At 43.7% G+C, this 21,339-nt stretch overlaps 1 protein-coding gene across 12 annotated transcripts in view; it reads left to right on the forward strand.

Moving 5' to 3' along the window:
• Window positions 1-21,339, forward strand: part of Msra (methionine sulfoxide reductase A) — a 476,622-nt gene that overhangs the window by 306,565 nt on the left and 148,718 nt on the right. For all 12 annotated transcript variants that reach the window (XM_045130919.1, XM_045130917.1, XM_045130916.1 and 9 more), the window contains one exon: window positions 2,154-2,258. In XM_045130919.1, the coding sequence (XP_044986854.1) occupies window positions 2,154-2,258 (105 nt within the window). The remainder of the gene's footprint in view (window positions 1-2,153; window positions 2,259-21,339) is intronic.

Raw genomic sequence — 21,339 nt, forward strand, 5'->3', positions numbered from 1 at the left:
AACAAGCTGTGGTGTGTGTGTGTGTGTGTGTGTGTGTATACACACGTGGATGTTATACATCTGGAAAGAGATACATAAAATATTTATCATGCTTATGTGGCAGCAGTGTGGGTAGCTTTTTCTCTTTTCTTAGTGGATGTACAGTATGTAGTATGTATGTGTGCATATGTATGGTGAGTAAACATGTAGACAGATGCTCACACTCTGTGTGCATCCTTGCTGAGGCCATGAGAAGATGTCAGGTGTCCTTCCTTATTGCTTCTCCAGCTTCTTTCCCTGAAGCATAGTCTTTCTTTGACCAGGGAGCCCCAGCCACCGCCTATCCCGATCCCCATCCCCTCAGCAGTGGGGTGGGCCACTAGCGCCATCGTTTTATGTGGCTGCTGGAAATTAAACTCGGCTCTCATGCTTTGCACAGAAGGCGCTCTTACTCACTCAGCCATCTTCCTAGCACCCGTCCTCTCTCTGTTATACGTCACATTTTCTAAGCTTCACATTACTTACAAATTTTGCTTCTACGATCAAAAAGAAACTGTGTTAAAAACTTACAGAGAATCAGAAGATTTCTTTTCTCTCCTTTTCCAGGCTCATACTCCCAGTGTTCCCCTTGTTTGCTGTCCTTGGATGCATCAGGTGGAACCCAATGGGAGCTGGAGGGTGAATTTTAGGTTATGGTACATAAATTCACTGGTTTGAGGTGACCTTGGGCACATCTAACTTATTTGTATCCCATATTTCTGCTCTATAAAATGGGGCTTGCTTTCTTCCTTGCCTACAGCAGTGGGAAGTTACGAGAATGAAAGTGAGAAAAACAACATGGGGAAATAGTTTTGCCAACTAAGGCTTAAGTGCTGGGTATACCTCAAATGATCTCATGCTGGCTAGTGTCCACGAAGGACCTTCAGAGTTCATGGTGGTGCTCGCGGTTTGAATTTCTTATGGGAAAGGGTACAGCTCCAAACCAGGCACAGGCAATGCTCTGATGGAGGGTTCGTGGGTCTCTCACCTTCTCTCCTGCCACATCAGGACATGTCCATCAGGACATGGCTTCTGTGTATAACCATGCACAGAGTGTTGCCCACCAGTGGAGCTTGTCTAAGCCTAGGTACCCTGGGTTTTTCTTGTGGCCTCATCCATTGAGTAAGATGATAGATGATGTAATTGCCCACATGGTTGGACTCAGCCTCCAGATTGATTAGTAGCATGTTAACCAAAAGCCTCAATTCACAGAGTGGGTCCTTCCCACATGGCTAGTCTTACCGTAATCCTGTTATAAGGTCCTTGCCCCACTCTAAAAATCCAGTGTAGCCAGCCCCATTTCTGTTGGACATCTCACAGATTCTCTCCCAGAAGTCAGAGGCAAAGGGCAGACCTCTTCTTTGGGTAAGGCCAAATTCTTTATGAGGTGTCCTAACAGAGCTGGAAAGCAGTTCCAGAGAAGAAAGGATGTTTGTATGGAACCTGCTCTCTACCAGGTTCAAGATGGTACAGTTAGGAAGAGTGTGGGCTCCGTAGCTGAAACTGGTACTGCAGGTACCTACTTTCCCATCCTTGAAGCTTCAGGACCACCTGTGAGAATAAGCTCACCTACAGTGGACCCTGCAAAGAGCTGTTTGCCACAGTGGATATTCACCACCAAGGGAGACAAACAGCCATCTTGGTGCTTGATCTGACACTAGCCTTGGTTCACAGCCTGGGGAGAGTGTCTCTCTACGAACGAGCTTACCTAATGCCAATGAGCACTCAGCTCATTTTGCAGGCTTCTCTCTGGCACCACTGCTGTGCATTGCAGCGTGGGGCTATGGTGAAAAGAAAGTGGCTCGGTCCCCTTGCAGAGCTTCTAATCCTGAGTGCCAGTCAGGCTGGCTCTGAAGATTTCAGAAGAATGGGATTACAAAACTGAAAATGCAAGTTTGTTTCTCATAGGAGAGCACACAGAAGTCATCTTCCCAGAGTGCTCTCCAAGGATGACTGCACTTCGATAGAAAAAAGAGCCAGCAAGGTCCCATCAGTTCACATCCAGTTTACACTTCTGCCCTCACTTCAGAGGGAAGGATTCCAGCTTCTGTCTGTTGGGCCACTTTGAGAACCAATAGCACACAACACATTGCTGTTGTCAGTAAAATTGGACTTTCCATTCTGTTTCTTTCTAGAAAAAACTGGCCACGCAGAAGTCGTCCGCGTTGTGTACCAGCCAGAGCACATCAGCTTTGAGGAACTGCTCAAGGTCTTCTGGGAGAATCACGACCCGACCCAAGGTAGAGTGATGAGTGAGCCAGTATTTAATTATCTTACTAATTACAGCTGGGATAATTAGTGTTGGAGCTGCATGGAAGAGATGAACCTTGAAATCACACAGGAGCTCAAGAATATGATTGCAGACATTTATTGACAGAGAAGGGGGGTGCGAGGAGAAGAGGGGTGAGAGAATAAAGGCGCAGCCACTGTCGGCGCCCCTCCCCCCTTACAGCTGTCAGGGGTGGGAAAATTCCCACAGAGAAAGACGCCAGACAATGGAGATCCGTTCACCTTTGATTATTACATTATTCCTCCTTAATGCAGTCTTTTGTCTACAAAATTAAAGTGTCTTTCCAGCAGCTCCAAAGTTTTCCTGATTTATGGTTCCTTCATTTCTTCCAGTTTAGCCTTTCTCATCTTTTGACGTTATCAGGTTTGTTTTATAAGACAAGTCTGCGGGTGATTTTGAAAAGGGAAAAACAAGAATATAAAGGTAAAATATAGTATTTGGTTGTCCACAATGCGTGGGTTATTTAAATGATTCACTTGTGTTCCTTGGAATTTGTTGTGTGGAAATATTAGTAATTTTGGACTACAAACAATGATGGCCAGAAACTGTATTTGATTGCAGACCTAAGACAAAGTCCAGTTTTGACCTAGATCATTACAATAGTCCATTATGAAGCAATTTACCAACTCCATCTTGAAAGCCTGTGAGTCTTTGCCAGTGTCGTGATTGGATATTGCAAAGCTTTCCAGCTGAAATGGATTTTTTTGCACAGCCCTCTTCATCTGGCTTCCATCTACAGAAGAAAGCCTTTGGTGTGGGGTTGTGCATCATGGGTTTGCCTTGTTGACTGCTCCTTAAGGAGTGGGTATGCCCTTCCCAGATGTGTCTGTGGTGGTCCTTAGTGCGGGTCCAGAAAACCATCTAGTGCCAGCATGCCTTGCAGAGGTCAACGGTCAGTGAAGGCAAGCACAGGGGTCTGACAGCTGGGGTAAGGTCAGGCAGGTCTGGGATGTAAGCATACCCACTAATGAAGGCAGAGGAAGGCTAGGGCAGGTTTTTCATGACAATGTCTGGTTTTACAAGGTGGTGGGCCCTTGATGGGAAAGGAATGAGATAAGGGGAAGAGTCTGTGGAGGGCTGTGGGGACAAGAGCACTATGAACAGAAGTTGCAGAACCACCCCAGTTTGGACCAGTGGACTATCCTAGTACCCAAAGAAAGCAGTAACTGGTGTGTATCGTAACAGGGTAGTATAGCCAGACATTCGTGCTGTTAAGTCTTTCATGAGATGGAATTTACTGTCAACATGGCTGGCAAACCCAATAGTCAGAATTAGGTGCTAAGAACTCCTAAACTATTAGGGAAGTGGCTATATATATCTGGAGCTCAGAGAATCCTGATACCAGATAGAAGGTAGAGTCCCCACAGGAGCCTTTCCAGCTGTAATGCCGTGTCCCTGTAGGATCTCTTACGGCTTCACTCCAGAACACTTCAGACATGGTGAAGTATGTCAGTGACTTTCCATCTCCACCTTTTTTAACGTCTTACCACGTCTTTGTGCACATGCAGGTTAATAAGCTGCTAGAACTGGCCCCAGGAACTCAGAGACAATTTTACTTTAGAAAGGACTTCTTAGAATCTCTGGCTCTCTTCCACAAACATATCACATTGCCTCAACAGTTCCGACCCAAACACCTTTTTGAGTTTTTGTTTTACTGCTGATAATACTTTACTAGAGTGCCATGACCAAGTGTGACTTCAGAAAAGACACTTCTTCTTCTTCTTTTTTTTTTGTTTTTTGTTTTTTGTTTTTCAAGATAGGGTCTCACTCTAGCCCAAGCTGACCTGGAATTCACTATGGAGTCTCAGGCTGGCCTCGAACTCATGGCAATCCTCCTGCCTCTGCCTCCCAAGAGCTGGGATTAAAGGTGGGCATCACCACACCTGACAAAAAGCAGACACGTATTTCCTAATAATTTTGGGGGCTTCTTGAGCTAAAAGTCCAATATCAAGGTATCAACCAGTTTTATTTCTCCAGAGACCTCTATCCTGGGCATCTTCTCTCAAGGTCCTCCCTTGCTCTTTCCTCTATGTGACTCTCATCTTCTTACAAAAGGAGGCAGTCATACTGGGTTAGGCCCACCCTAGTGACCTTGTTTTGCCTTAATCACCTCTACAAATCTTTTCCATCTACAAATGGAGTCACATTCTTTTGTGCTGGCAGCTGGCTTTCAACATATAGATGGAGGAGGAGCGTATCTTTGAGCCCATAACACTGTACGCTAATGTGACAGCATCACCTGCTATTTTTCCAGAGGTATTTTTATTTTTGAAAAGTTAGCCAGCTGTGGTGGCACACGCCTTTAATCCCAGCACTCGAGAGGCAGAGGTAGGAGGATTGCCTTGAGTTTGAGGCCACCCTGAGACTCCATACTGAATTCCAGGTTCTTGGGCTAGTGATACCCTACATTGGAAAAAAAAAAAGGTTTATTTATTAATTTACTAGAATATAGGCACATGCTAGGGCCTCTGGCCACTGTAAATGCATGTACCATATTGTGCATCAGGTTTTACATGGGTACTAGAGAATAAAGCCTTAACCAATAGGCATTTCAAACTAGCACCTTTAACTGCTGAGCCATCCCTGCAGCTTCTCCAGAGGTGTTTTTGGATGCTATTCAGACTTATAGCCTGGAAACGATTTTAGAACTCACCCTGGTGAACATCAGATACTGGAGATGACCCACATATTATGACCACAATTACTCTGGAAGTAGTTCACTGTGATGAACCGTCTTAAAAATCGTTCTTTTCTTCTTCCTTCTTCTCTTCCACATCCTCTTCATTCTCCTTTTCTTCTCCTCCTCCTCCTTTTCCTCCTTCTCCTTTGTCCTCCTCCTCTTCCTTACATGATTCTCTGACACTTCTAAATACCATGTTGACCCAGGCTTGTCCAATCATAGGATCTTGCCTTGTTTCCCACAGTGTTGGACCTACGGAATAGGCATGTGAGCCAGCAGTGTGGGACTATTGAGAAAGGTTTCTTCCTTTTCTGGGGTACCAAAATGGAGGTGCTCTGTGTGTGGAAGGGCTGTCCACAGGAGAAGGAAGACAGTCAGAAACACCAAGAGATGTGAGACCCACCAAGAGGCTCTGGGGCTCGAGACCCCCTTCCTCCTGCACCTCATCGTTCAGACCAGCCAGCTGCTATCCTGTGGCTTCCCCAGCTTTTGCTCTTGTTTAGTTAATTACTAAATTTCTGTTACTTGCAGCAAGAAAATCCTATGCTAGCCATTCATTAAATTTCATCATTTTGTTTTTCATGTTTGTAACTGTTAGCCACACACATTTTGCTTTATCAATCAAAGATCTAAACCATTTGGTTAATAATCTCACCATTGATTTAAATATGAAAGTGGGGACACTCAGAAGTGTTTCTTCAAGACTTGGTGGCTTGATTAGGAGTTTCCTTGATAATTCAGAATTAATAATTGGAATGCTGGATGTTGGGGAAGATGGTCTGAAAACATGAGAAATCTTCTCAATAGCTCTGAACTGCCAGGAATAATAGAGAAATGTGCTGTTATGAGAAAAGAGTCAAATTGCAATGTGTGAAGATCAAGGGAGCTTGAAGGTACATGAGTGCAAGGCTATACAACATCATCAGAACAAGTGTTAGTTACTAACACTGGAAAAACAGAAACTGAAACACAAGTTCAGAAGGTTCAGAAAACCCCTGTCTCATGTAATTTTTCCAAGGTCAGATGGAAGGCCATTGCCTGAAGAAGTCAGGCAGCAGGAGAACACTGAGCTGTGAGTACACCGCCTGCCTTTTGTCATAGTGTTTCCCAGTGGAGGTTGGTGGCACTTGATCATGGCACTTTAGGAAAGTAGTATCAGCAGTAAACCAAGAACTCAAAGAGGTGTTTGGGTTGGAACTTTTGAGTCAATGATATGTGATATGTTTGTGGAAGAGAGCCAGAGATTCTATGAGGTTCTTTCTAAAGTAAAATTGTCTCTTGAGTTCCTGGGGCTACCCAAGAGTGAGTACCTGAGTGTAGATTCCCAGAATGCACATAAAGCCAGATGCTATAGTGGGCATCTATAATCCCAGTGCACCAACAGTAGACAAGGTGGGAGTCAGAGACAGGAGAATCCCCAGAAGCTTACAGGCCAGCTAGCCTGGCAAATGAACAGTGAACAATGGGCGATCCTGCCTCAAATATGGCAAAAGCAAGAACTGACACCTCAAATTGTCCTCTGACCTCCACATGTACATATTCACATGCATGTGCTCACATTTACACATAGGGCACACATATACACAGATCACACACACACACACACACACACAAAGGGAAAGAAAGAAAGGAAGGGAGGGAGGGAGGGAGGAAGGAAGACAGGCAGGCAGCAATGGAGCTGATAAAGGCAATGCAGGCACACAGACAGCTGTTCTTATGCAGAAAGTGGGCATTCCAGGAAGAGTAGCATGCTGGAATTGGGCATCTCTAAGCTATGGTGTAATATCACAGTGAGGTTCCTTTCCAGAAACAAGAGTAAGTGGTTCCATAAAGTCACTGGAGGAATGTTCTCGCCTGCACCAGACATGCTAATTGGCAAAAACACAAAGCTTGAGGAGAAATTGAGAAGGCCTGACCTTTGAGGATATGTTCAGGAAACAGGCACTTCTCCCCAGAACCATGACTACACACACACGCATGCACACACATTGTGATTCACATGTTGGAAGACTTTAGTACCTTATTGATAAAATCATTAAAAATCTGAAGGGGCCATGTACATTTTGGGGAGTTATATTTATTGTATTTTGAGAGAGAAGCCAAACCCTAGAATAATATTTGCAAATGTGGGGATTTTGCTAAGGTTCTCAGACTCCTCCCGTCCCCCAGGTAACAACGGCAGAGCCTGAGATTGAAGAGATTTGGGTTCTAGCCCCAATTTAGACTGTTTCCATCCTGGATATGTTTGTCAAGACCTTTGGTCACTTTGAACTTTTTTTCTCTCATCGGCAAAAGAGATGGTAGGGTCTATACTGACTCCTTCATGAGCTATCATTGGAATCGATAGAATAAAGTGAAGATAAAGGTACCATGCAGGCACTAGGTGGTGGTGATACATTTTTCTTGACACAGTATGTTTATTTTAGAGCCTCTTGATTCTTCTCGCTGGGAAAATATTGTGCCCTTTGCCTACTACAGGTTGGTTTTTCTACTCACAGAGGTCCTCTTGTCCCTCATATAGTCAAGAAGAGTTCTGCATCATTTATGTTTGGCTGTGCACTGCACCTGGGGTGCTGGGGTGGTGATAAGCTGGCGAGTCCTTGATCCCAGGATCCTGAGGGCTTCTGAGACAGGAATAGAAAGAACTGGGTCAAGCCCCAGCCTCTTGCACCTGATCTGAGTCCTTCTAACCAATGCATGTGGACATGAGTAACACAGTTCAATGTTCCTATTCCTGCTTATGACACAGGGCACATAGTTGGGCCAAGCTACAGTACACAATGCAGACTTTGGCTCTGTCTGATCCCAGCCTATAAATCTGACTTCTCAGTTACAAGCAGTTTAATCCCTTCAGTCCTGGAGCCAGGCACCATGACATGTATTAAATACCTCTTAGAGGCTAGCCTGAGTGATGGATAGTTGATATTCTAACTTCATCCTGTGAACTTCACACAACCTTATGAAGAAGGAACCCTGATCCTCATTTAATGGAAGACCAGAAATGGAGTTCCAAAGGAGGGGCTTGCCCAGTCCTGCTGGTCCTGCTTGGACCCCACTCTTTCCTAAGCTCACATCTGCCCTCCTCCCCCAACACTCAAGGGAAGTAAGCCTCCTGAGCAGGATAAATATGTCAATGAGTTTCCATGGTAATCATCTTGTCTTTACTGCCCTTTTGAAAGTGAATATAGGCAAATGGTACTATGAATTTAATTCACTTTAAATTGGAAGCAGGTTTTGTTAACAATCACAGTATCCCATGTCTCTGAAAAGAGGGACTCCACACTCAGGTAATGCATCCCATGACCTCCAAGCCATTCCAGCTCATTGTGGTATGTGCGGGACTCTCACGGTAGCTGCAAGCCCTCCCAGAGGACTGTGGTTAGGAATGGCTCCAAGGCACTCCTTTGGGAGCAATGGCCTCTGGCCAAGAGTGTTAATTGACCTGTTAATTGATCCATTTCCCACTTGGATAGTTTGGCGTTTTATCCAAATATGTAACCAACAGTAAAGACTCAAGTTTCCGTATTTCTTAGAGCCAAGGACAGTATATGTCAGAATTTTTATTACTAGTGTATTTGTGGCAGTAATGGGGTAAAAGTTCTGGGTCCTGTGGACTTCAAGGAAGGGTGCTTTCTTCCTCTTCCTCCTCCTCTTCCTCTTTTTCCTCCTCCCCACTCTCCATTAGTGGGTGTGTAGTTGCAGTGGGGCACCATCTTAGTTTGTCTCTTTGGAGTAGGATGTTCTCTTCCCCTTCATCCTTCTCTGTGAGCAGCTCCAGGCATCATTTAACATAAGGCATAGGCACCTGATAGAGGGGTGTCACCACATGGCCCTGGGCACAAGGGCATTGTCTTCTGTATATAAGCTTGTGTCTGAATAAACCTGAGCCTTGATCAGAACTTACCTTGGCTCCATTCCTTGTGTTCTTGTCTCAGATTCATTCCCACTCCGTCCTTCAGGGTTTGTTTCGACCTTTGTGCTGCAGGCTGGTACAGGACAGAAGAATCTAGCCACCATCGCAGGCTGGGGTCTTTAGGCAAGAACTGCCTTATTTAGTCTACTGTTATTTTGGTTCATTTTAGGGCTTTTAATCCCACCTTCCTTTTTCTCAACAGCTTAACCTATATTCTCACTAGCATAGCTGAAACTATAAACTGATAATGAACTCCAGTTAACCCTCTGAAACATTAATTAAAATGTTCCCCTGATTAACTCATCTTTAATCAGATTTAGGATGCAAGTGTGGATTCCGGGTGGTAAAGCCATGGCTTTTGGTCCTTTCTGCCCTTTCTTAGCCCATTTTCCATAGTGACTTGTTGATACAGAGCAAAGTATGTTCCTTTCCTTCTTAAAGACCCCCCCCTTTTGGTTTATTTTAGGACAATTTCCCGACTTGTTCTATATTCCAGTGTGACTTGATGCCCCCCTCCCTGATCACTGCATGTTGACATGGTGGTCTTCCTTTGTTCATTCTGTTCCTCAAAGATGCAAGCAGTTTCTTACCATGAGACCTGTTGCAGTCTGGGTCGCATTGCTGGTAGAAATCACCCAACCAAGAGCAGCTTCTGGGAAAAAGAGATTTATTTGGCTTATAAGCTCAAGGGGAGGCTCCACGATGGCAGGGGAAAACGATGGCATGAGCAGAGGGTGGACATCACCCCCTGGCCAACATAAGGTGGACCACAGCAACAGGAGGGTGTGCCAAACACTGGCATGGGGAAACTGGCTATAAAGCCCTTAAGCCCGCCCCCAACAACACACTCCCTCCAGGAGGCATTAATTCCCAAATATCCATCAGCTGGGAACCTAGCATTCAGAACACCTAAGTTTATGGGGGACACCTGAATCAAACCACCACATTCCGCCCCTGGCCCCCATAAACTGATATCCATACATGATGTAAAATATAATGCATTCAGTCTGACTTTAAAAGTCCCCATAGTTTTTATCAATTCCAATGATGTTCATACATCCCCATAGTTCAAGATCTTTTAACTGAGCCGTAATACCAAAAAATAACCTCAAAAAAAACCATAATGGCACAGAATAAATATTCACACTGCAAAAGATGTCATTGGGCATAGCAAAGAGACATTCAACCAATACAAGATTTAAAACAACCAGGGCAAACATCACACTCTGTAGCTTCAAGTCCAGCAACTCTAGCCAGTGACAAATCTTCAAGTCCGATAATTCTAACCAGCAACAAGTCTCTGGCATTCCAATTCCGCCCCTCCAGCTAGGCTACTCACAGTCCTGGAAAACTTCATCAGGGCCGGCAGCTCCTCGGCAGCCATCTCATGGTCCCGGCATCTCCACTGGGTCTCCACTGCAAGCCACGGTTCATCTTCATGGCCCCATGGGGTCTCTATGCAGGCAACCAGCAAACCTGCTTCACACTGCCCATGGCCATTTCCAAAACACAAGACCGTGTTGCAAACTCAATGACCCTCTTTCCAGCATTTCTTATACTCCACAATACCAGGTAGGGTGCCAATTTGTTAATCCAGCGGGGGATAAAGCAGACTTTGAAGAACAGGACTCCTTGAGCACTCAGGCCCCTTCAAAAGAGTCGACATTCTTGTTGCCCCAGCACAGGTCCTCTAGCCCAGTCTCAAAGGTTTTAATCTATCAGTTGCAGCTGAACGGGCAACAGTTCACCCAAAGATTTTTCTTTCTGTGCCATATCCCTCTGCTCACACCAGTTCATTTCTACGCAAAGCAACCCTGCACAACTTCTCAGGACATGGGCACAAGAGCAAGCTTCTCACACAAACTGCTAGCCCAGTCCAAGCACAGCTCTTTCTCACCCTCATAAGCCAAACCTCACAGTCCATAGTTCTTATTGCATTCAGGTCTTGCAGCTCAGACCAAAATAGTCCATCAAGCTGAACTTACAGCACTACAAGGCATCTTTTAGGCCAAGGTTTCAAATACTCCTACAGTCCTCTTGAAAATCAGCTCCAAAAGGCCAAAGCCACACAGTCAGGTGTCTAGCAGCAATCCCACTCCTCGGTACCACTTTACTGTTGCAGTCTGGGTCGCATTGCTGGTAGAAATCACCCAACCAAGAGCAGCTTCTGGGAAAAAGAGATTTATTTGGCTTATAAGCTCAAGGGGAGGCTCCACAATGGCAGGGGAAAACGATGGCATGAGCAGAGGGTGGACATCACCCCCTGGCCAACATAAGGTGGACCACAGCAACAGGAGGGTGTGCCAAACACTGGCATGGGGAAACTGGCTATAAAGCCCTTAAGCCCGCCCCCAACAACACACTCCCTCCAGGAGGCATTAATTCCCAAATATCCATCAGCTGGGAACCTAGCATTCAGAACACCTAAGTTTATGGGGGACACCTGAATCAAACCACCACAAGACCTGAACCTACATCTTATTCTGTGCATAGCTCTCAAGGCCCTGGCTCTTTGGTCTCTGCCTAAAATATCCTGTCCTCAGAGAGGCCTTCTCTGACCTGGCTCCTTGGTTTCTGCCTAAAATATCCTGTCCTCAGAGAGGCCTTTCTCTGACCTGTCCAAATTCAAGTGCAACACCTTGCCCTCACTCCTGTGGGACTGTCTCCCACCAAACCTTTGTCCTTCCCAACATTTATTCCTAGAAGAATTATTGGTCTGTTTACTTGTTAATTCTCTGTCTCTTTGCTTTAAAAGACTAATGTTGCCACCTTCCAAGTCTCAGGGTCCATTGCAGAAGAGGTGGCAGAAAGAATGTAAGAGCCAAAGGAAGGGTAGGACTCCTTACAACATGCTCCTCCAGACACAAAATGGCCTCACAGTACCCGACACTACCTACACAAGACCATCATAACAGGAGGAAAAGATCATGACATCAAAATAAAAGAGAGACTGAGAGGAGGAAAGGGATATGATGGAGAATGAAGTTTCAAAGGGGGAAAGTGGGGAGAGGGAGGGCATTACCATGGGATATTGTTTATAATCATGGAAGCTGTTTAAAAAAATCAGTGTTGGGCTGGAGAGATGGCGTAGCGGTTAAGCGCTTGCCTGTGAAGCCTAAGGACCCCGGTTCGAGGCTCGGTTCCCCAGGTCCCACGTTAGCCAGATGCACAAGGGGGCGCACGCGTCTGGAGTTTGTTTGCAGAGGCTGGAAGCCCTGGCGTGCCCATTCTCTCTCTATCCCTCTATCTGTCTTTCTCTCTGTGTCTGTCGCTCTCAAATAAATAAATAAAAAATTTTTAAAAATCAGTGTTGTATGAAGTATTTTCTCACAGGGCACATGAGGGGCCTCAGTGTTTGAAACTGAGAAACAGTTAACTGCCCTAAGAGTGCATCAGGCTCTAGGAGGGAATGCAGGTTGTAGCACAGAATAGAAAGTGGGGATGTGGCGTCATCCCTCCATGTCCATGGGGATCGGGTCAGAGACCACTGTGATACAAAAATCTGCAGATACATCCTTTACTGGAAGTGGGACGTGCTGCCAGTGGGCAGCCTTCTATATACTTTAAATCATCCCTAGCTGACTCGTAATCCCTAATGCAGTGTAAGTGCTATGTAAGTAGCTGTTGTCCTGAGCTGTTAGGGGAATAATGACAAGAAAAAAGTCTGTATATGTTCAGTACAGATGCAATTTTTCCCAGCTACTTTCTATCCACTGGTTGAGTCTGATGTGTACAGGTACCGGTTATGAAGGGCAGATTGTAGCAGCTCTTCGAGGACTCCTGTTGCTGGTGGAAGGGCCACCTCACCAGCCTCCACCTGTCTCTTTCCTGAACTCTGGCTTTTTCTCCCTCATTTTTCCATGTGCTCTGGCTTCCTATTCTTTGTCCATCTCCTTCTTCCTTCTATCTCACACTCAGCCCACCTCTGACAGCAAATGTGCTTCAAGTAGTCCTCCAGGAGCTCAGTTGGCCTGGCTCAAAGGAATACCCTTTCCATGCTGTTAAACTTTATGGTGCCAAGGACCACACCCTTGCTAGCTGCCTTGGTCCTCAGAGTCATGGATAGTGCTCATGCTGCACCCCTCAGCCAGAGATGGGGCTGGAAAACCTCTGAGGGATCTAGTCGGTTTCCTTGGTCCTGCAGATCACCCTTATAAGTGTCCTCACTATGAAGCACTGCTCCAACAGCTTATCCCAGGAGGTCCCCAGTGTGGACCAGTCCCCTCCATCTTTAGCACATTGCCCCACAGCCTCTTGCCAGGTTCCCGGTGAAGCAGTGAATCCCTACCCTGACACCCTATGCTGTCTGCTGGGAAATATTAATTGCAGACAGAGAGCAGAGTCCTATTTTCCTTGTGTTTCTCATCAAGTGGGCAATTAAATGCTGGTGTTCATATATTTGAACTTGCCAAATTAATATCTGAACTTGATTGTGCTGACCCTTTTAAGTTAGATTTTTTAAAAATAAGTCACCAGTTTTGAAGGATGATCCTTTTTTAAACCATATACAAGGAGTCTATCATCTGCAAATAATTAGACAGTGGGAATTATATTGTTTTGCTAATGAGCAGATGTGCATGCTTACAGTGGAAGAACAGCTGCACACACGCAAAATGCAAAAAGGGCCCCAAGCCAGCATTATGAATTCTGCAAGGGATCTCATTCTTTCAAGAATTTCAGAAACAGAGAAAAATGAAACAAAGAACTCAAGTAATACTTTTCTTTATTAATCATTCTTTCAGTTGTGCTTTTTCCTGCACAGCATCATTACCCGTGTACACAGTGTCACTGCTGTGAGCGCTGAAATCTCTCAGATGACACTCCACAGCTCTTTGCTAACAGGTTTCCTTCGCCTCTCCAGTGCTGTAAGGGTCTGATGGTGTGAACTAAGTGAGGGATTTTGCATAGGTATAATTTTTGGGCCAGGCATGGTGTTAAGATGCTTATATATACAAAATCCTATTGGCACATTAAAGTCACCTGTGAAACTCAGATCCATTTTGCAGATCAACACACTCACCCAGGGAGGTAATGGTTGGGTACAAACTGCTTAGTATATTGTATGACAAAGATGGAATGTGTTCCCCAGGGCTCAGTTCCAAGGCTGGTGCTCTTCCTCTTACAAGGCCCAGCCTGTTAAGTGATGCTTTAAGAGAGCAGAAATCATGATACATCCTGACTGCAGACAGCGGCACATTATACAGTGGCCAGGAACTCCTATGGTGTCCATTACAATTTTACCCATCCTGTTAAGGATTAGCAAGATGACAATCATCAGGCTTTTGAAAACTTTCAGAGGAATTCCACATATTTGAGATCAATGGTTAGGTCATTTTGAATTTGAAAAAATTTGCACTTCAGTATAAAACACAAACCAGAAGAATTACTATGCTTCACATAAAAGAGTCATAAATCAGATCGAGGAAGAGTCATAGCTGGTCACATTGACTGGATTGGCCACTGGGTCATAAAGCTCAGCTTGTTTACTGAAAGCAATTTAAAATGACAGATGAAATATTTGGAGCATATTAAAAATACCTTAGGGCTGGAGAGATTGCTTAGTAGTTAAGGCACTTGCCTGTGAAGCCTAAGGACCCATGTTTAATCTCTCTCCAGATCCCATGTAAGCCAGTCACACAAAGGTGAGGCAAATGCAAGGTTGTACATCCCACTAGGAGGTGCAAGCATCTGAAGTTCGATATCAGTGGCTGAAGCCCTGGCATGCCAATTCTTTCTTTCTCTTCCTCTCTCTCTCTCTCTCTCTCTCTCTCTCTCTCTCTCTCTCTCTCACACACACACACACACACACACACACACACACACACACACACTTACTCACTCTCTACATAGGTAAATAAATAAAAATCTTAGCAAAGAACTGGCAAATGATGAAGATTTTTTACACCAAAATGGAAGAGACACTGGAACTGAGATGAGCAAGAAGAGACCTAGAGATGCCCATGTTCTGAGAGAATTTGCCAACACCAGAAAACACAAGCTTTATGGACCTTAGCAATGATATGAAAGGTGTCACCAGTAGTTACAACCCTTAACCTAATAGGCATCTATAAAATACTGCATCACACCTGGGAGAGGCCTGTGTTCACAATCATACAAGGAAGTTACATTCAGCCAGAAAAGACTCTGTATGTTTCAAAGGGTTTTAAGCCATATGGATTGTGTTATTCTACCATTGAGAAATTTTACTAGAAAACAGTAGCAGAAAGATATCTAGAGAATCTCCCTGTGTTAGGAAAAAATTTAATTTCTAACTATCCTAATGTTATGGTGGAGATAAAAAATGTCCCCCAAAGACTTGTGTATTTGAACACTTGATCCTCAGCTAGTGGTGCTGTTTTGAGGTATGTGAAATGTTTAAGAGATGGAACCTTGCTGGAGAAAGTGGATCATGAGGGGGTGAGCCTTGAGGTTTATAGTGTGTCCTCACTTTCACTTCCTGTTCTGTCTCTGTCCACAGAGATAGAAGCAAGCCGCTCCTACACACTCTGACACCACAAAACCACCTGCTACCTTGCTATGGGACTATGTCCCTCAAACCATGATCCAAAACAAATCTTCCCTCTCTTTAGGGTTTTTTTCTTGGGGGGGGGGTCAAGTATTTGGTTTCATCAATGAGAAAAAGCAATCAGTACAGAACATTGGTACCAAGAAGTAGGGCCATTGCCATTGCTGTGAGAACATGCCCATGTGGTCCTTAGGCTACATAACTGTTTTGCAAGAGGAATTGGAAGAGCTTTCAGGCTAGAGAAGGACTGGAATGGTTTAAACAGATCATTCTGTTCTGTAAAGAATCCAGAAGAACAGAATGCTGATAAGAACGTAGGCAGTAGAGGTTCAGCCTGTGAGGCTTCAGAAGGGAGAAAATGATTCTATCAGGAACAGGACTAGAAGATTCTGGCAGATAAACTGGCCACATTAGTCTGTGTCATGGAAATTTGAGTGAATATAAACTAAAAAGTAATGAACTGAGAGTGGAGAAGTGGCTTAGTGGTTAAGGTGCTTGCCTGCATAGCCTAAGGATCCAGGTTGGATTCCTCAGTACTCACATAGTCAGATGTCCATGGTGGTGCGTATGTCTGGAGTTCGTTTGCAGTGCCTAGAGGCCCTGGCATGCCCATTCTCCATTCTCTCTCTCTCTCTCTCTCTGTATGTATGTATGTATGTATGTATGTATGTATGTGTGCATATACACACACACACACACACACACACACACGGTGATATATATCTTCCTCTTTCCTCTCTCTCTCTCTCTCTCTCTCTCTCTTTCTCTTTCTCTCTCATATAAATAAAAACAAACAATGAAATAGCCATGTGTGGCAGCACACAACTTTAATCCCAGCACTCAGGAGGCAAAAGTAGGAGTATCACTATGAGTTTGAGGCCACCCTAAGATTACACAGTGAATTCTAGGTCAGTCTGGGCTAGAGCGTGATACTGCCTCAAAAAAAAAAAAAAAAAAAAAAAAAAAAAAAGAAAGGAAGGAAAAGAAAAGAAAAGAAAAGAAAAGAAAAGAAAAGAGAAAACAGAACTAGAGTACGCAGTTTGGTGGAGGATCTTTCAACAAGACAACATAGCTTACAGGCCACGACCCAGCAGCTGTGTACTACTTTTTCCAGGTTTACATTAGGAGAGTGCAGAAAGACGTGAAAATGTACGGTTGAGGAATGAAAGGGGCATGAAAGAGGTCAAAGCTGCAGACAAGGTGGGTGCTGATGAAGTGGCTGAAATTGTTAAAGAGGTGAATGCTATGTATATCTGCTGTTTCTAGACTGGCCAGTAAAAACTCCTGCCTGGCCTTTGAGCTCTGAATGTGAGTGCCAAATGCAGCAAACCATGAAGATACAAAAGCTGTTAACAGCCTCCAGAGGATTTATGCAGCAAGGATGGGTTGCTAGACCCTTTTAGCCAAGTGAACTTGGTATGATCAAGAAATACATTTGTAGGGGCTGGATAGATGGCTCAGCAAAGGTGCTTGCAGACAAAGCCTGACAGCCAGGAATCAACTCCCCAGTATCCACCTAAAGCCAGATGCACAGTGACACATGTATATGCAGTTCATTTGCAGTGGCAAGAGGCCCTGGCATGTCCATTCTCTCTCAATATCTATCTATGTCTCTGTCTTTCTCTCTCTCTCTTTTTCCACTTACAATAGATAAATGAATAAATAAATGAAAAACTTTTATTAAGCTCAGACATGGAAATTTGGGGGCTTATTTATTTACCAGAAATAGGTTCACTGAAGAGGAGTACTACTAAAAAATATTTAAAATGTAGCATTCATTTACTTATTGGACAGCTGGATGATCCAATGATGGCTTTTGAACATGTGAATTCTTCCCAAAATTTGGTACAAACCCAAATGAAATCACAACAGTTCTGCTATTGTTGTTATTGTCGTTGTCCTCCTCCTTGTAGATTTAAAAACTGATTCCAGGGCTGGAGATATGGCTTAGGGGTTAAGGCACTTGCCTGTAAAGTCTAAGGACCCAGGTTTGACTCCCCAGAACCTACATAAGCCAGATGCACAAGGCGACATATGTGTACAAGGTCACATATATGCACAAGGTGGCACATGTGTCTGGAGTTCAATTGCAGTGGCTAGAGGCCCCGGTGCACCAATTCTCTGTCTCTCACTCACGCTCATAAAAACTGCTTCCATTGTTTATATTCAAATAAAAATGCCCCCCCCCAAAAAAAAATAAAAGCAAAGAATTCTTATATAATAGATGGTAGGGGACCTTTTCCATTGTGAAGTCATAGCCATTAGTTAAGTGACTGTGGATTTGGTGCAGGGACAGATGAACAGAGCAGCGCAGTAGAAGAAAGAAGTGGCAAGAGACCCACATGTACGTGGAGGTGGCAGGTGACACAGTTGCCTCCTCAGGATACTAGGGTAAGGGGAACTTTTTTTTTTTTTACTAGTTAAAAAATCATTTATTTGCACATGTCGATGTGTGTGCGTATATGGGTGCAGCAGGGTCTCTAGCTATTGTAAATGGGATGCCAGATTCTTGTACCACTTTTAAATTTTTTTATTTTTATTTTTATTTATTTGAGAGAGAGAAAATAGGCACACCATGGGCTCCAACTGCCTCAAATGAACTCCAGGTATATGTGCCACTTTGTGCATCTGTGGCTTCTGTGGGTCCTGGGGACTCAAACCTGGGTCCTTTGGCTTTGCTGGAAAGTACCTTAACCACTAAGCCATCTCTCCAGCCCTTGTACCACCTTTTGCATCAGGCTTTACATGTGTGGCTGCGGAATTGAACTCAGGTCAACAGGCTTTGGAAACAAGTGCTTCTGACCTCTGAGTCATCTCTTCAGCCTGATAACATCATATAAATATTCTTATCCAGTCTGTGGCTCTTATAATCTTATAATCTTTGAGGGAACTTTTTTTTTTTTTCTTTTTGGTTTTTTGAGGTAGGGTCTCACTCTGGTCCAGGCTGACCTGGAATTAACTCTGTAGTCTCAGGGTGCCCTTGAACTCATGGCGATCCTCCTACCTCTGACTCCTGAGTGCTGGGATTAAAGGCGTGTGCCACCACGCCCGGCTCCTGGAACTTTTTAATTAAAAGTGATGATTTTCTTATGGAGAAAATTTAGTTCAATTTCTGCTTCACAATATGCACAAAAATCACTTCCAAGTAGACCTAAGACATAACTGTAAATGGTAAATAAACAAAACTTAATTAGAGCCATCGTTATGATTTAGGGTCTAGTAAGCATTTGCTACATAAGGCACAAATGGTACCAACCACACGGGAAAATATTTGAGATGAATTCAACTATCTTAAAATCACAATTTTGACTCATCAAAAACATTTTGAAGAAAATTCTAAGAGTAGAGATTATATTTGATGAAGAATTCATATCCAGAATAGTTAATTAACAGATATTAAAATTTATGTAATAGATTTCAAAATAAGACAGGTTGCTGAATAGGAAAATGGTCAAAGTGCTTGAATAACACTGAAGAATCATAAAAAATGGAAAATAATATCATTAGTTAATCAGGAAAGTGCAAATTAAGATCAAGTAAGGAATAGAGAGATAACTTAGTAACATGTTTGTCATGCAAACATGAGGACCTAAGTTCAAATCCCCAGCAACTACATAAATGACAGCTGTGGTGGTGCACACCTGTAATCTTGGCAGGTGGAGACAGGAGGATCCTGGGGCAAGCCAATAAGCTAGACTAGCTAAATCAGTGAGCTCTGCATTCAGCGAGATACTCTATCTCAATAAATAAGATGGAGCGCCCTTGAGGATGAGACCAGCACTGACCTGTGGCCTCCACATACATGCACACACCACAAACATATACACAAATATCAAATGGGATTTCCTTATACATCAAGCATTCTGACATAAAGTGAATGTCTGCCTTGAGCAGACTTTCCTGGATTGGCAAGCATTTGGAGCGTTAGGACATCTTGTGCAGTGACTTGAGTTTTATATGTTGAGCCCACTGCTGTGGAAAATGGCTTGCAGCTCATTATGTTGAAGACTTGCAAACCCTTTAAGCCAGCAGTTCTATTTTCAGGTATGTGCTCACAAGAGACTCAACATATGGGTAGCAGAATACATATTAAGAATGTTCTTGGCAGCCCCAAGCTGGTCACGCTCATCACAGGAGGATGATTGCACCCACTGTGCCATGTTCATGCAACAGGATGTTCCAGAGCCACGGAATGAAGAAAATGTAAACAACTCAAACCACAGTGTTGCTTCATTTGTGTGAATATCAAAGACAGGCCCAACTACACTTGCGGGGATGCATGGAGGAGTGGTAATACTCCACTTCTTGACACTGGTGGTCATAGTGAGTGTCTACCTTATTATGATGAATAATTATATCAGTATATAATAACAAAGCATTAGTTTAGTAGACTCTGCTGCGGTCTATGTGCTTTGGCACACCCATGCCTTCTATACTTCCCAGTATTATATCTAATCACTACAAGGCTGGCATGCTGACGGCTGCTTCTACTAATGGTATGAATGATATTCACAGAGAATGATTAACTCCGAGGATGTATGTGGACATGTGTGCTCTGTGCTGGTTCTGTAAACATTCTGAAAATCTCACTGATGTGCCTGATATGCTGTGAAGGGGTGTCATGTGGCTGACCCATTGCTATAAAACTATAAGATTTGTTTTGGGAACTGGGAAAATGACTCAGCAGTTGAAGGTACTTGCTTGTAAAACCTGCCAGGTTGAGTTCTACCTGGGTTCACTTCCCCAGTACCCATGTAAAAGCCATATGCACAAAGGGGCACATGAATCTGGAGTGCATTTGCAGTGGCAAGAGGCCCTGATGTACCTGTTCTCTCTCTCTCTCTCTCTCTCTCTCTGTCTCTCAACCTTTCTCTTTCTGACTTCAAATAAATAGGTAAAATAAAAAGGATTTGTTTTGGAAGTGATGATGTAATAATTTTAACATTGTGGAAGTTTTCTTATACTTTTATTCTCTGATTAAACATGGGAGTTTGGGGCAGAAACAGACATAAAATCCCAGAAGACATTCTAAGTGACATATAATAATAATTTAAAAATATTGCTTTGGCTAATCATAAATAAAATTTCCCTTTCATACAAACAAAATCTACATTAAAAGAACTTTTACCTCATAAGAAGAAATCACATTTTCAAAATAATTTATGTATGAGTACAGAAATAATGTGTGCTCATTACTGAAAATCAAAATCTTTCTCTTTGCTTTTAGATATAAAGTGAGTAGTTGGCACCCCTGTTACATGGCAATGTTCGTTCATCTCTCTTGAGATGCACGGCATGAAAAAAGAGAAAGGCCATTGTGAAAATGATAGTAGCACCAGTGGATATCCTTTAAGAGGAGAGCCTCATAATATCTTTCATAGCTCACTACATCCTACTTTAGATTTCTTTTTACTTAAATTACATATTATTTTCAAATTGACATAATGGTGGTTAAGAGCGTGGGCCTTAGACTTAGATAGTTCTAGATGTACCTGTGGCCTTTGACAGGCATCCAAGGTTCGGAGTGTTTTCTCCTCTTCCAGGAGATAGCAAGGCTCCACGTACCTGCAGAACAGAATGGGCCTAGTGTGAGGGGCTAGGATCGTGAGCTATTTTGGTAGCTTCTATTCCCTTTCCTCCCTCCCTGCCTCTCTTTCTTCCTCCTCTTCCCCCCTCCTTTTTTACGAAACAAGGACTGTCCATTCATTCATTCTGGGTTGTAAATTGAAAATGAGTTGTCAGTTAAAATTGACAGAATTAATTTTTCAGTCAGGTAAAGTGAGATCATTCTATATTCATAGGGTTTGTCTCTAGCACCCGAGGTAAAGGCCAGGTGTTCAGGGAAGAGTCACATGGGTGATAAGAAGAAGTTCTGCTATCACTGTGAGGGAGAGAGGCTCCCAATGGAGTCA

This window comes from Jaculus jaculus, chromosome 12 (genome assembly GCF_020740685.1).
Source record: "Jaculus jaculus isolate mJacJac1 chromosome 12, mJacJac1.mat.Y.cur, whole genome shotgun sequence".
Classification (NCBI taxonomy): domain Eukaryota; kingdom Metazoa; phylum Chordata; class Mammalia; order Rodentia; family Dipodidae; genus Jaculus; species Jaculus jaculus.